This window comes from Capra hircus, chromosome 15 (assembly GCF_001704415.2).
Source record: "Capra hircus breed San Clemente chromosome 15, ASM170441v1, whole genome shotgun sequence".
Lineage (NCBI taxonomy): Eukaryota > Metazoa > Chordata > Mammalia > Artiodactyla > Bovidae > Capra > Capra hircus.
This window is the reverse complement of record NC_030822.1, coordinates 986,525-1,001,103: the sequence shown is the minus strand read 5'-3', so window position 1 is coordinate 1,001,103 and position 14,579 is coordinate 986,525. Positions and strand designations below refer to the sequence as shown.

The 14,579-nt window shown below is 39.5% G+C and overlaps 1 protein-coding gene across 1 annotated transcript; it reads left to right on the top strand.

Annotated features, from left to right (window-relative positions):
• Positions 9,333 to 10,272, top strand: LOC102168904 (olfactory receptor 5AN1-like). Its single transcript, XM_005701608.2, is given in 2 exon segments — positions 9,333 to 9,911; positions 9,913 to 10,272. Coding segments are annotated over 2 exon segments (939 nt in total).

Below are 14,579 nucleotides of genomic sequence, written 5' to 3'. Positions count from 1 at the left end.
CCAAATTTTCTGTCCTGAAGTGCAATAGGAAAATTTCTTGGCAAAAGAGAAACAGTTTCAACGTTTCTCAAGAACTCTGTCTTCCTGGATACTGTGTCAAGGTGAGAGGGCATGACTTATAAGAACAATGAATTCTGTGTTGTCTCTTTGGCGATGTGATTCTTTCAGCTGGACTTTTGTGGAGCATGGTTTGTAATCTGTAACCTAAAATTTCAGGTATTACTCTATGGTGAGGGATGAATGTTGAATTCTAGTCCTGCAATTTTTTAAGGATACTGTCTTAAACTCTGTTGTCTTCTGGTTTTTCACCTGTAAAATTGGTGTAAATTATCATTTAGAATCAAATGACATGTCTGTAAAGTTTAACATACTGCAAAAGTTAAATGTTCCGGGAGTTGGTGATGCACAGGGAACCCTGGAGTGCTGCAGTGTCACAAAAGGATCCATGGGGTCACAAAGAGTCAGACATGACCAGACAACTGGAATGAACTGAAAAGTTAAAAGAATGCTGAATTAAGGTAATATTTTCCTGAATTTCAAGGGAATAAGGTATGATCAAATGTGCTTGTGTATGTTTACCATCTTTCTTTCTTTTCTTCTTCACAAGGACTCTTTTAATTTAATTTATTCCCTTGAGGATCTGCTTTTATATAATAACAATTGGATTTCCATTTCAATATATAGTTTTGAGTCATAATTTCTGAAGAGTAAAGCCAAGTTGGTTACTAGCAATGACTTGAATAAATACTCGTGTACAATTTCACTGGTCTTTAAGAAAATTATTTGTTTTAAATTAAGGATAATTGCTTTACAGTGTTGCTTTGGTTTGTGCCATACGTCAACATGAATTAGCCATAGGTACACGTGTGTGACCTCCCTCCCACCTCCCACCCTCTCCCTGCCCACCAGGTTGGTACAGATCCTCGGCTTGAGTTCCCTGTTTCATGCCGCGAATCCCTACTGGCTATTTTACATGCGATGGTGTCTATGCTTCTGTGCCGCTCTCTCCATCCACCTCACCCCTCCTTCCTTCCCCCCTCGCCTGCATCCATGGGTTTGTCCTCTATGGCTGCATCTCCACTGGTGCCCTGCAAATTCATCAGCACCATCTTTCTAGATTCCATACATATGTGTTGCTACGCGATATTTGCTTTTCTCTCCCTAATTCCACTGGTCTTTGAAATATGTCAAGTCGATCTCCAGCATCATCCTTGGAGACCCTGGGGGGCTGGAGACATAGGGTAGGTGACATAGATATCAGAGAGGCCCCCCTTCCAAGCATGGGGAGGGTGGACATAACTATCCCTTTTAACCTTGCTCTTCTTCATCCAGCAGCTTCCTTCCTCTTCTTCATTCCTGCCTTTCTTCCCTGATTTTGTGCCCTGTACCACTCTCCCAAATGACCATGTCCTTAGAACACACTTGGACAAGGTTTTAATAAGCTCTTTATGTCATTCAGTCTCTGCAACAGCCTTGTGAGGTGGTAAGTATTATTAATCCCATTATAAATGAGGCAACTGAGGCACAGACTGTTAGTAACTTGGCAGGGGTCACACCGCCAGGAGGCATTAATGAAAGGAAAGTCTGAAGGTCTGTTCTCTGCCGTTCTCTTAGTGTGATTCTCTGTCTGTCATCTTCCCTCTTCCTCTCTCTATCCTAACAATTAAGGATTAGACATTTGCATATCGTAATAAGTTGTTCATATAAATATGAGCTGTAGAAAATTGGAAACCAACAGATAAGTATAAAGAAGAAAATCAAAATGATATCACTCATTACTTTTGGCATTTGTAATTGGAACACATGTTGTGTGCATGTGTGTAAGAGAGAGAGAAGTTGAGAGAGAGAGCAGTTATATGGTTTTTTTCTTCCAGAAATGATAGATTATTTTGTGTACTCATCAGCACTATGTGTTAGCGCCCATCTTTTAGTCACACACTCTTTGTATTCACATTAAAGGTGTTACCATGGTGTCCTTCCGTATATTTTTGGACTATGTTTCCCATTTCATTGTGTATTTCAAAATTATATAAGTGGGTTTTTCAACCATAAACAGGTTCCAAATTGTTATATCATATTTTTTCTCTTAAAGTTTCTGGCTTGTTGTTATATTTCAGAAACTTGGTTTCCATCCCAGGATGATACAGGAGTGTGTAGCTCATTCCCCCAGTGCTTCCACTCACAGTAAGCCAGGACAGACAGAGCATGCGGCAAGGACTTTTCTTTCAGTTTAAAGCTACTGACTTTGTCGTATATTAAATTCTCATCCATATTTGAATTTATTCCTAAACTTCGATTTATTCTTTTGACATAGGCTCATTTCTATAAGAATAATGAAATATTAGTGTTTATAAGATTTCTGAATAACTGAAATTTCAAGTCCTTTCTAATTACTTTTTTCTAAATTTTCTTTTGGTTTTCTATTATTAATTTCCTCTTTTATCACAAGGGAAGGCAGTTTGTAGCATAGCAAAACTGCAAAGTTTGATTGCAAAACTTCTACATGACTGAGGGAAGCAGAGACCCTTGGAGGGCACAAACAAAACTTGTGTGCACCAGGACCCCCGTGATCCCTGGATGAGATTGAGCCAAACCTGCCTGTGAGTGTTGGGGGTCTCCTGCGGAGGGTGGCCGGCAGGGTCCTGCTCTGGGGACAGAGGGGCCAGCAGCCAGAGTCTTGGGAGGGGGGTATGTGGGCATAAGTCTTCTTGAGGAGGTCTCCATTAGCCATACCAGAGAGCCTGCGGACTCAAGGGCTAGGCTGCCTCAGGCTGAACAGCTGAAAGAGAGGGCGCACAGCCCCAGCCATCTGCAGGCAATTCGATTCAAGTCTTACAGAGCACGGCCCTGCCCACCACAGCAAGACCTAGTTTCCCCCAGGGCCAGTCCCTCCTGTCAGGAAGTTTGCACAAGCTTCTTATCTTCATCCACCAGAGGGCAGACAGAAGAAGCAAGAACTATGATCCCAACGCCTCCAGGACGAAAACCACAAGCAGAGAACGCTAACCAAAACCATCACATGGACCACAGCCTTGTGTAACTCAATGAAGCTAGGAGCCATGCCGCGCAGGGCCACCCAAGATGGACAGGTCATGGTGGGAGTTCTGACAAAACGTGGGTCACTGGAGAAGGCAATGACAAACCCCTTTGGTATTCTTGCTTTGAGAATCCCATGAACAACATGATGAGACAAGAAGACAGGACACTGCAAGATGAACTCTCCAGGTCAGTAGGTGTCCAATATGCTACTGGAAAGAGCAGAGAAATAGCTCCAGAAAGAATGAAGAGGCTGGGCCAAAGTGCAAACAACTCCCAGTTGTGGCTGTGTCTGCACGTGAAAGTAAACTCCAGTGCTACAAAGAACAATGTTGCACAGGAACCCGGAATGTGAGGTCCATGAATCAAGGTGAATTGGATGCAGTCAAGCAGAAGACAGCAAGAGTGAACACTGACATTTTAGGAATCAGTGAACTGAACTGGATGGTCAAGGGCAAATTTCATTCAGATGACCATTATATCCACCACTGCAGGCAAGAATCTCTTAGAAGAAATGGGGTAGCCCTCATAATCGACAAAAGAACCTGAAATGCAGCACTTGGGTGCAATCTCAAAAATGACAGAATGACCTGGTTCCTTTCCAAGGCAAATCATTCAACACCACAGTAATCCAAGTCTATGCCCCAACCACTACTGCCGAAGAAGCTGAATTGGAATGGTTCTATGAAGAACTACAAGACCTTCTAGAACTAACACCAAAAGATGTCCTTTTCATCACAGGGGATTGGAATTTCAATGTAGGAAGTCAAGAGACACCTGGAGTAACAGACAAGTTTGGCCTTGGAGTACAAAATGAAGCAGGGCAAAGGCTAACAGTTTTGTCAAGAAAACATGCTGGTAATAGCAAACATCCTCTTCCAACAACGCAAGAGATGACTCTACTCATAGACATCAACAGATGGTCAATACCGAAATCAGATGGACTATATTCTTTGCAGCCACAGATGGAGAAACTCCATACAGTCGGCAAAAACAAGACTGGGAGCTGACTCTGGCTCAGATCATCAGCTCCTTATTGCAAAATTCAGGCTTAAACTGAAGAAAGTAGGGAAAACCACAAGGCCATTCAGGTATGACCTAAATCAATTCCCTTATAGCTGTACAGTGGAGGTGACAAATGGATTCAAGGGATTAGATCTGGTAGCAAGAGTGCCTGAAAAACTATGGACAGAGGTTCATAACATTGTACAGGAAGCAGTGACCAAACCCATTCCCCTGCAAAAAGAAATGAATGAAGGCAAAATGGTTTTCTGAGGAGGCCTTACAGATAGCAGAGAAAACAAGAGAAGTGAAAGGCAAAGGAGAAAAGGAAAGGTATACCCAAGTGAATGCAGAGTTCCAGAGAAGAGCAAGGAGAGATAAGAAAGCCTTCTTAAGTGAACGGTGCAAAGAAATAGAGGAAAACGATAGAACTGGAAAGACTAGAAATCTCTTCAAGAAAATTAGAGATGCCAAGGGAACATTTCATGCAAAGATGGGCTCAATAAAGGACAGAAATGGTATGGACCTAACAGAAGAAGAAGAGATTAACAAGAGGTGACAAGAAAAGAACTGTACAGAAACGCTCTTAATGACCAGTTAAGCACGATGATGTGGTCACTCATCTAGAGCCAGACATCCTGGAATGTGAAGTCAAGTGGGCCTTAGGAAGCACCCCTACGAACAAAGTTAGAGGAGGTGATGGAATTACATCTGAGCTTTTTAAAATTCTAAAAGATGATGCTGTGAAAGTGCTGCATTCAATATGCCAGTAGATTTGGAAAGCTCAGCAGTGGCCACACGACTGGAAAAGGTCAGTTTTCATTCCAGTCCCAAAGAAAGGCAATGCCAAAGAACGTCCAAACTATCTTACAACTGCACTCATCTCACAGGCCAGCAAGGTCATGCTCAAAATCCTTCAAGCTAGGCTTCGCTGCATGCAAATTGAGAACTTCCAGATGTACAAGCTGTATTTAGAAAAGGCAGAGGAACCAGAGATCAAGTTGCCAACATCTGTTAAAGCATAAAAAAGCAAGGGAATTCCAGAAAAACATCTACTTCTGCTTCATTGACTGTGCTAAAGGCTTTGGTTGTGTGGATCACAACAATCCGTGGAAAATTCTTAAAGAGGTGAGAATACCAGGCCACCTTACTTGTGTCCTGAGAAACCTGTATGCAGGTCAAGAAGCAACAGTTAGAACCAGACATGAAGCAATAGACTGGTTCAAAATTGAGGTAGGAGTATGTCAAGGCTGTATACTGTCATCCTGCTCATTTAACATATATGCAGAGTACATCATGTGAATGTTGGGCTGGATGAATCACAAGCTGGAATTAAGACTGCTGGGAGAAATATCAGCAACCTCAGATATGTAGGTGATATCACTTTAATGGCAGAAAGAGAAAAGAAACTTTATAAAGAGTCTCTTTATATGGGTGAAAAAGGAGAGTGAAAATGCTGGCTTAAAACTCAACATTCAAAAAATGAAGATCATGGCATCCAGTCCCATTACTTCATGGCAAATAGATGTGGAAAAAGTAGGAACAATGACAGATTTTATTTTCTTGAGCTCCAAGATCACCGCAGACAGTGGCTGCAGCCACGGATTTAAAAGACGTTTGCTTCTCAGAAGAAAAGCTATGACCAACCTAGACAGCATATGAAAAAGCAGAGACATTACTTTGCCAACAAAGGTCTGTCTAGTCAAGGCTATAGTTTTTCCAGTGGTCATGTATGGATGTGAGAGTTGGACTATAAAGAAAGCTGAGCACTGAGGAATTGATGGTTTTGAACTGTGGTGTTGGAGAAGACATTTGAGGGTCCCTTGGACTTCAAGGAGATCCAACCAGTCAATCCTAAAGGAAAGCAACCCTAAATATTCATTGGAAGAACTGATGCTGAGGCTGAAACTCCAATACATTGGCCACCTCATGTGAAGAGCTGACCCATTAGAAAAGACCCTGATGCTGGGAAAGATTGAGGGCAGGAGGAGAAGAGGGTACAGAGGATGAGTCAGTTGGATGGCATCACTGACCTAATGAGCATGAATCTGAGCATACTCTGGAGGCAGTGAAGGACAAAGGAGTTTGGTCTGCTGCTGTCCCGAAGAGTCAGATGGGACTTAGCAACCGAACGACAGCAGCAAGGCACACACACAGTGATTAGATGCATGTGTGTACTGCCCAGTGATTACCACGATAAGACAGTTAGCATCCATCCCTTTCCATCTGCATAATGTTATTCCTTATTATGAGATCTTTTGAGGCCTATTTTCTTAGAAACTTTCAAATATACAAGACAGTATTATTAACTAATGTCATCATGTTGTACATTGTATCCCCAGAACTTACCTTCTAACTGGGAGTTTATACCTTCTGATCATTTTTAACCAGTTCCTCCATCTTCTACTCCTGCCTCTGTCAATCACAATCTGATTTTTTTAAATGAGATTTATTTTTAGATTCTACATAAAGGGAGATTATACAGTATTTGTTTTTCTCTCTGTGACTGATCTCACTTAGCAGAATGCCCTTGAGATCTATCCAAGCTGTTGCAAATGCCAAGATTTTCTTTTTCATGTCTGAATATTTCATATATATGTGTATATATATGTGTGCGTGTGTGTGTGTGTGTAATTTTTGCTTTATTCATTCACTTTTCAGACAAGACTGGACACAGTCAGGGTAGTATGGCCATAGTATCCATTCACCTTTCAGTGGACATCTAAGTTGTTTCAATGTTTTGGCTATTGTAATAATTATAAATAACTCTGGAATGAGCATGAGTTCTTTATGTATTTTGGATGCTAACTCCTTACTAGATGTGTTTCTGCAAATATGTTCTCCCAATTCATGGATTGCCGTTTCCTTTTGATTATTTCTTTTGCTTTTTAGTTTGATATAGTCTCACTTGTTTTTAAACTATAGCTCTGTAATGCAGTTTGAAATCAGGAAGCCTAATGTCTCCAGCTTTGGTCTCTTTCTCAGGATTGCTTCCTCTGTTCAGGGTGTTTGTGGTGCCATGCCAATTTTAGGATCTATTTCTGTGAAAAATGTCTTTGGAATTTTGATAGGTATTGCATTGAATCTATCAATGGCTTTGGGCATTATGGACAATTTAACAATATCCATTCTTTCAATCAATGAATATGGAAGATCTTTCTATTTACTTGTGTCTTTTCATTTTTTTGGTCAATGTCTTACAGTGAATGTTCATTTTGAAGATCTTTCATCTCCTCAGTTAATTCATTCCTGAGTGTTTTGTTTTTGATACTACTGTAAATGTAATTGTTTTCTTTATTTCTTTTTTTCAGATAATTTGTTTTAGGTAATAGAAATGCAACTGATCTCTCTGTTGATTTGGTATACTGCAGTTAACTAAACTTGTTCATAAGATCTTATCGTTTTGGGGTGGAATCTTTAGGATTTTCTGTATTAAAAATCTTGTCAAAAAAATCATGTTGTCTATAAACAGAAACAGTTTCAATTATTTCCAATTCTCATGCCATTTATTTATTTATCTTTCATGCCTGATTGACCTGGCTTGGATTTCTAGAGCTGTGTTGAGTAGGAATGGTTAGTTACTTGTCTTACTCCTGATCTTAGGAGAGACGCTTTCAATCACTCACCACTGAGTATGTTAGATGAAGGCATGTTACTATGTGCTTTATTATGTTGAGATGAAGTCCTTCGATACTTGTGAATTTTTGTCACATTTGGATGTTGAATTTGTTAAATGCTTTTTGTGCATTTATTGAGAGGATTATGTGATTTTTACATTTCATTATATTAGAGCAGTGTATCACATCGGTTGATCGACCTGTTCTTGCATCTCAAGAATGAACCCTACCAGATCATGGTGTATGATCCTTTCTATGTGCTGCTGAATTTTATTTGCTAGTATTTTGTTGAGAGTTTAAAAAAGTCCATTTACCAAGGGTAATCACCTGTGATTATATTTTCTTGTAATTTCCCTGTCTCACTTTGGTATCAAAGTATTATATTGGCTTTGCAACATGAGTTTGGAAATGTCATTTTTTCTTTAGCTTCTTGGAGGACTTTGGAAGTGATCGGCATGAATCGCCTTTGGATGTCTGATGGAATCCATCATGAAGCCTTCTGCCCCTGGGCTCTTCTTTGCTGGAAGGTTCTTAGTTACTGACTCAATCTCCTTCGCCATTCTTGGCCTGCTTAGTCTCTCTGTTTCCCCTTGAGTCAGTTTTCCTAAGTTGTATATTTCTAGAAGTTTACTCATTTTTTCTAGGTTGTCCAGTTTGGCAGGAAAACCACAGACCAAGAGGAGCCATCTTGGCAAGACGCTGAACCAGTAGTGGGGAGGGCAAGGCTGGCAGAGAGGAGCTGCTCTCTCCCCTAATGGGGCTCTTCTTGGTCAGTGTGGTCCAGAGGGTGCTTCACATTCACCTCTGCATTTTAGGATTTTCACACTGGTATTCTTCCTATGAATGGTTGCTAGTTACTTTTTAAGTGAGGGGAACTAGAGTTAGGAATGCTCTATACTGCCATCTTGATTATGACACTCAGAACTAAAACTCCAAAGTCTGAACCCTTAACCACAGTTCTCTGCTCTTTCCTAAGAAGAAAAATATTATAAATAGGCCAATAATGGGGGCCAGTAGTGAGTTGTACTAGCTTATTTTTGAAATATTTTACATGAAGGCCTCCTTAAGAACACTTACTACATAACTTAATTGGGCATTCATGCTGTGTCTCCCCAACAACTCAGGATTACAAATCATGATACACTTTTCTAGGCTGTTTAGGAGCCACTGTAATAAATATATTTGTGAAAAGATTGCAATGTTATTATAAATGGAGTAACATTCCTATGGGTAGAAGAAGAAAATATAAAAATCTTTCTAGATGATCATCTAGGAGAAAAGCTTCTTCAAATTTATCCTGAAGTGATACCACTTATGCTATATTATTATAAAGCAGCAGTTGTACATTATTAGAGGTCTTTGAAAAACCCAGAATTTTAATCAATGATCCCTTCCTTATATATAATAATCACAAGATTTATATTGCTTTTAAAAAAATTTATCAACTTTTAAAATTTATCTTTAATTATCATTGAGAACCTGAAGCAGTGAGTAGGCACTTCCTGACAATTCAAGACGGAAAGCTGAGCTCTTTTCCCCAGGGCAGCGGAGTGTTGCCTTTTATCCAGGGCTCAATGGAGGAAAAGTACGGCGTATATGAGAATTGTGATGCTACCATGTCGCTGAGCCAGCAATGCATTCTCTTGTCTCTTTTCTGATTTTAGGAGTACAAAGCCAATGACTGGGGGAGGAAATATTACAGAGATCATGCATTTCATCCTCTTGGGATTCTCAGATTTTCCCAGAATCATAGTAGTACTTTTTGCTGTATTCCTGGTGATATACATTTTGACCCTGACTTGGAACCTGTCGCTCCTCATCTTAATAAGAATGGACTCCCACCTCCACACCCCCATGTACTTCTTTCTCAGTAATCTGTCCTTCATAGACGTCTGCTACGTGACCTCCACAGCCCCCAAGATGCTCTATGACTTCTTCCAGGAGCGGCAAACTATTACCTTTGTGGGTTGTGTTATTCAGAATTTTGTATTCTCCACCATGGGGCTGAGTGAGTCTTGCCTCATGACCACCATGGCTTATGACCGATACGTTGCCATTTGTAACCCGCTCCTCTATTCATCAGTCATGTCGCCCGCTCTCTGCGGTTGGATGGTGCTGGGATCCTACTTGGCTGGACTCTCGGCTACTATATTCCAATTGTGTTTCATGCTCCAGCTCCATTTCTGTGGGCCTAATGTCATCAACCACTTCTTCTGTGACCTGCCCCAGCTCTTAGTTCTATCTTGCACTGACACTTTTTTTTGTGCAACTCTTGACTGCCATATTAACAATGATCTTTGGGATAATAAATGCCTTATTTATTATGATATCTTATGTCTACATTGTCATCTCCATCATGAAGATCACGACAGCAAGCGGCAGGTCCAAGGCTTTCAACACCTGTGCTTCCCATCTGACAGCAGTCACTCTCTTCTATACCTCAAGTATCTTTGTCTATTTGAGTTCCAGCACTGGTGGTTCCTCCAGCTTTGACAGATTTGCCTCAGTCTTCTATACGGTGGTGATTCCCATGTTGAATCCTTTGATTTACAGTCTGAGGAACAAAGAAATCAAAGATGCCTTGAAGAGGTTGCAGAAGAGGAGACGGTGTTGCTGAGGCCACAGACTGAGATTTCTGACAGATTTGTCTTGTTAGAATGACCTACCTTAACCCTCAATAATATTTATATGAATGGACTACAACAAAGTTCATTCTGCCTTTGACAAAGAAGACTTAATCTGACCCAGATAATATGACAAAATGGGCCAAGAACGGAATCAAGCTATACAAACACAGTATCTTTAAGTCCTAGAGACCCATTGTTTTTATCCTCCATGTGGAGTGGCCTCATTATTTATTAATCTATTAACAATTATTCAGGAAACATCAAGATTTAGAACCTGTTGCTTCGTTTCTACTTCTCTGCTTTCTGACCCTGAAGGAGAGACACCAGAAGCCCCAGGAGTGCGTGAACTTGTCCCCCAAATATGCTGATGCAGCATAATCCAGACATGGTGGTCATCGATGTCCATTCTGTATTTCTGGCTGGAATGAGAATGAACACACAGAGAGGGTGTGTCTTTGGACAGAACAATTTGCCTAGTTGTGCCTTCCTGGAAGACTAGTCCGATACAGCTAATGTTTGAGTAATACCTCTTCAGTGCTTTTTATACAATAAGTTATTGATCACATTCTAGTTCCACAGTTGTAGTCTGAATAGGAGGGTGACATGATTTGAACAATAAAGAGAGGTGGAATGAAGTGTGTGGCCCCTTCACAGCTATTAACTTATGATTCTGATGCTGTAACATTTTGCATCTAGCGTCCAGTGGGAATTTCTGACGGGGATGATATTCAAAATCCATGTCACAGTCAGTAGCAATTTCTGATATTGTGAAGTCAAGCTCCTCTTTCCCTACCTCAGTAAGTCTGGAAAATTTACCCCTGGTTGACATAGGTAGTGGGATCATACTGTCAAAATAATTCCTGCTCTTTCAAGCATCTGAACATATGTGATGTGATGGGAATTGTGTGAGAATTCATGGCAATAATAAAGTCACCAAATATTCCATGTTGCAGAGTAAGGGCCAATATGGGAGCACCAATATACATTCCTTTCTATTGTCTGTGTTCAACATGTCATGTCTGAGAAATTTATGGTTGTATGCAGGCAATATAATCACCGAGATGGAATGGCTAGAAGTACTTTAATGCTGATATTTTCCTGGAAACCTCAAACCTCAAGGGGCAAAAAATAGTTTGTGGGATAAGCAGGGTTATCAGTTCTAGCCAATTTTTGTCTTCAGGAGCAGGATGTAAATTTGTGGTCCCATGGTCTGGTTAAAAAGAAAAACAAGGTGCTATCCTGACTGTTGATTTTCCAGATCTCCCAGACTTTAACAAGCTAGTTAAATTGTATCATTAATTTATATTTTATCCTTAGAGAGTCATTGGATTTATTTTGTTGTTGTTGTTTTGTTTTGTATTTAATTTATTTATTTTAACTGGAGGCTAATTACTTTTCAATATTGTAGTGGTTTTGCCATACACTGACTTGAGTCAGCCATGGGAGTACATGTATCCCCATCCTGAACCCCCCTCCCACCTCCCTTCCCTTCCCATCCCTCAGGGTCATCCCAGTGCACCAGCCCTGAGCATCTTGTCTCATGCATCGAACCTGGACTGGCGATCTGTTTCACATAGTCATTGGATTCTTAATGCTGTTTTAGGATTTCAATGCCAATGGTCCCATGAATTATCCTACTTAATAAACAACTGTAAGTGAAGAAGTATTTGAAGCCCTTGTACAATTTTCCACTAGTTCACACATGAATATGACTGAGAGAAGGGGAACTGTTGAACTTTTGCTAGAGTAGAATTAGGGCTACCCCATGCCAAAGAAATAGTGCAGTATAAATAAAGGATATGTGCCTGCTTCACCCCCATCCAAACATGGGAACATTTTCTTAAGCATTGCTCTTTAAAAATAAGAGTGTATGCGAAATCTTTTTCTAACAGTCTCTGAAGTCTTCAGTAGGAGAGATACACCTGCTACATGTTGACAATACAGTGTGGATTATAGTGACTATGCTGTGCATTAGACCTCGAGAACTTATTCACCCTCCAATTGCAAGTCTGTGCCCTCTTCAGTTCCCCTGCTCCTATCGAAGCTGAACATTTTTCTGTTGTTTGTATTCACCTTGTCTTCATCATCAAATCATCTGTTGATGGACACTTTGCTTGTTTCCATATTTTGGCTTTGTGATTAATGCAGCAATAAATATGGAAGCACATATTTTTGATATCTTATTTTAATTTCCATTGGATATATACCCATAACTGGGATTGCTGGATCAATGGTAGATCTATTCTTAATTTTTGAGGATTCTCCGTAATGTTTTCTGTAGCAGCTGAGCCCATTTGTGTATCCCCACCCACAGTGTACAAGCATTCTCTTATTGCCACATCCTTACCAACACCTGTGCTCTCCCTTTTTCTCTATGACTGTCATTCTAACAGTTGTGAAGTAAGGTATCATTGTGGCTTTAAATTACATTTCCCTGATGGTTAGTGATTTGAATACAAAGAGAACCAAACTGAGCATATCACAAATAAAATGTCAAAATGTAAAGACAAGGAGATAATCTTAAAAGCTGCAAGAGAAAAGCCACTTGTTACATACAAGAGAACTTTCTTAAGGCTACCGGTAGCTTTTTCACTAGAATGTTTCAGCCCAAAGGCAGTGGCTCTATATACTCAAAGTGCTGAAAGAAAAACTTCCCAACCAACAGTGCTCTGTTTGGGTAAGTTCTCCTTCAGGATTGAAGGAATGATAGGTAGTTTTCCAGGAAAACGAATCTGATGATTTTACGCTAGATTGACTTTACAATAAATGTTAAAGGCACTTTTTCAAGCAAAAACAAAAGGTCACTAATTAGAAACAGAATACAAATATAAATCTCTCTGGTAGGAGTCACTAATGTTGAATTCTGAATATGCTAGAGTAGCCCTGCTGGTATGTCACTTTTAAATCTGGTGTGAAGATTAAAACTCAGAAGAGGTAAACATAACTAAAAAAAATTTGTTAACGGATATACAAGAAAAAATAGTGTAAATTATTACATCAGAAAAGTAAAATGTGAGAGGGAAAGGTAAAAATGGTTCTTGCATGCATTTGAATGTTAAGTTGTTTTCATGTTAAAACAGACTGTTTTAGGATAAGATCTTTAATGTAAGCCTCATGGGTAATACAAAGCCAATCCATAGTAAATTCACAAAAGATAAAGGAAATGAATCTAAGCATACCACTACACAAAATCATCAAAGTATAAAGAAAGCAGAAGAAGAAGAAACAAAGGAATTACAAAACAGTCAGGAAAATAAGCAAAATGGCAATAGTAGTAGAGCCTGAAGTCAGGCAGGTGGATTCCTCCAGTCCCATTCTTCTTTCTCAAGAAGCTTTGGCTATTCGAGGTTTCTTGTATTTCCATATAAATTGTGAAATTATTTGTTCTAGTTCTGTGAAAAATAGCACTGGTAGCTTGATAGGGATTGCATTGAATTTGTAAATTGCTTTGGGTAGTATACTCATTTTCACTATATTGATTCTTCCAATCCATGAACATGGTATATTTCTCCATCTATTAGTGTCCTCTTTGATTTCTTTCATCAGTGTTTTATAGTTTTCTATATATAGGTTTTTAGTTTCTTTAGATAGATATATTCCTAAGTATTTTATTCTTTTGGTTGCAATGGTGAATGGAATTGTTTCCTTAATTTCTTTGTCTACTTTCTCATTATTAGTGTATAGGAATGCAAGGGATTTCTGTGTGTTGATTTTATATCCTGCAACTTTATTATATTCATTGATTAGCTCTAGTAATATTTTGGTGGAGTCTTTAGGGTTTTCTATGTAGAGGATCATGTCATCTGCAAACAGTGAGAGTTTTACTTCTTCTTTTCCAATTTGGATTCCTTTTATTTCTTTTTCTGCTCTGATTGCTGTGGCCAAAACTTCCAGAACTATGTTGAACAGTAGCAGTGAAAGTTAGCACCGTTGTCTTGTTCCTGATTTTAGGGGAAATGCTTTCAATTTTTCACCATTGAGGATAATGTTTGGTGTGGGTTTGCCGTATATAGCTTTTATTATGTTGAAGTATGTTCCTTCTATTCCTGCTTTTTAGAGATTTTTTATCTACTACAAAGCCACAGTCATCAAGACAGTATGGTACTGGCACAAAGACAGAAATATAGATCAATGGAACAAAATAGAAAGCCCAGAGATAAATCCACACACCTATGGACACCTTATCTTCAACAAAGGAGGCAAGAATTTATAATGGATTAAAGGTAATCTCTTTAACAAGTGGTGCTGGGAAAACTGGTCAACCACTTGTAAAAGAATGAAACTAGAACACTTTCTA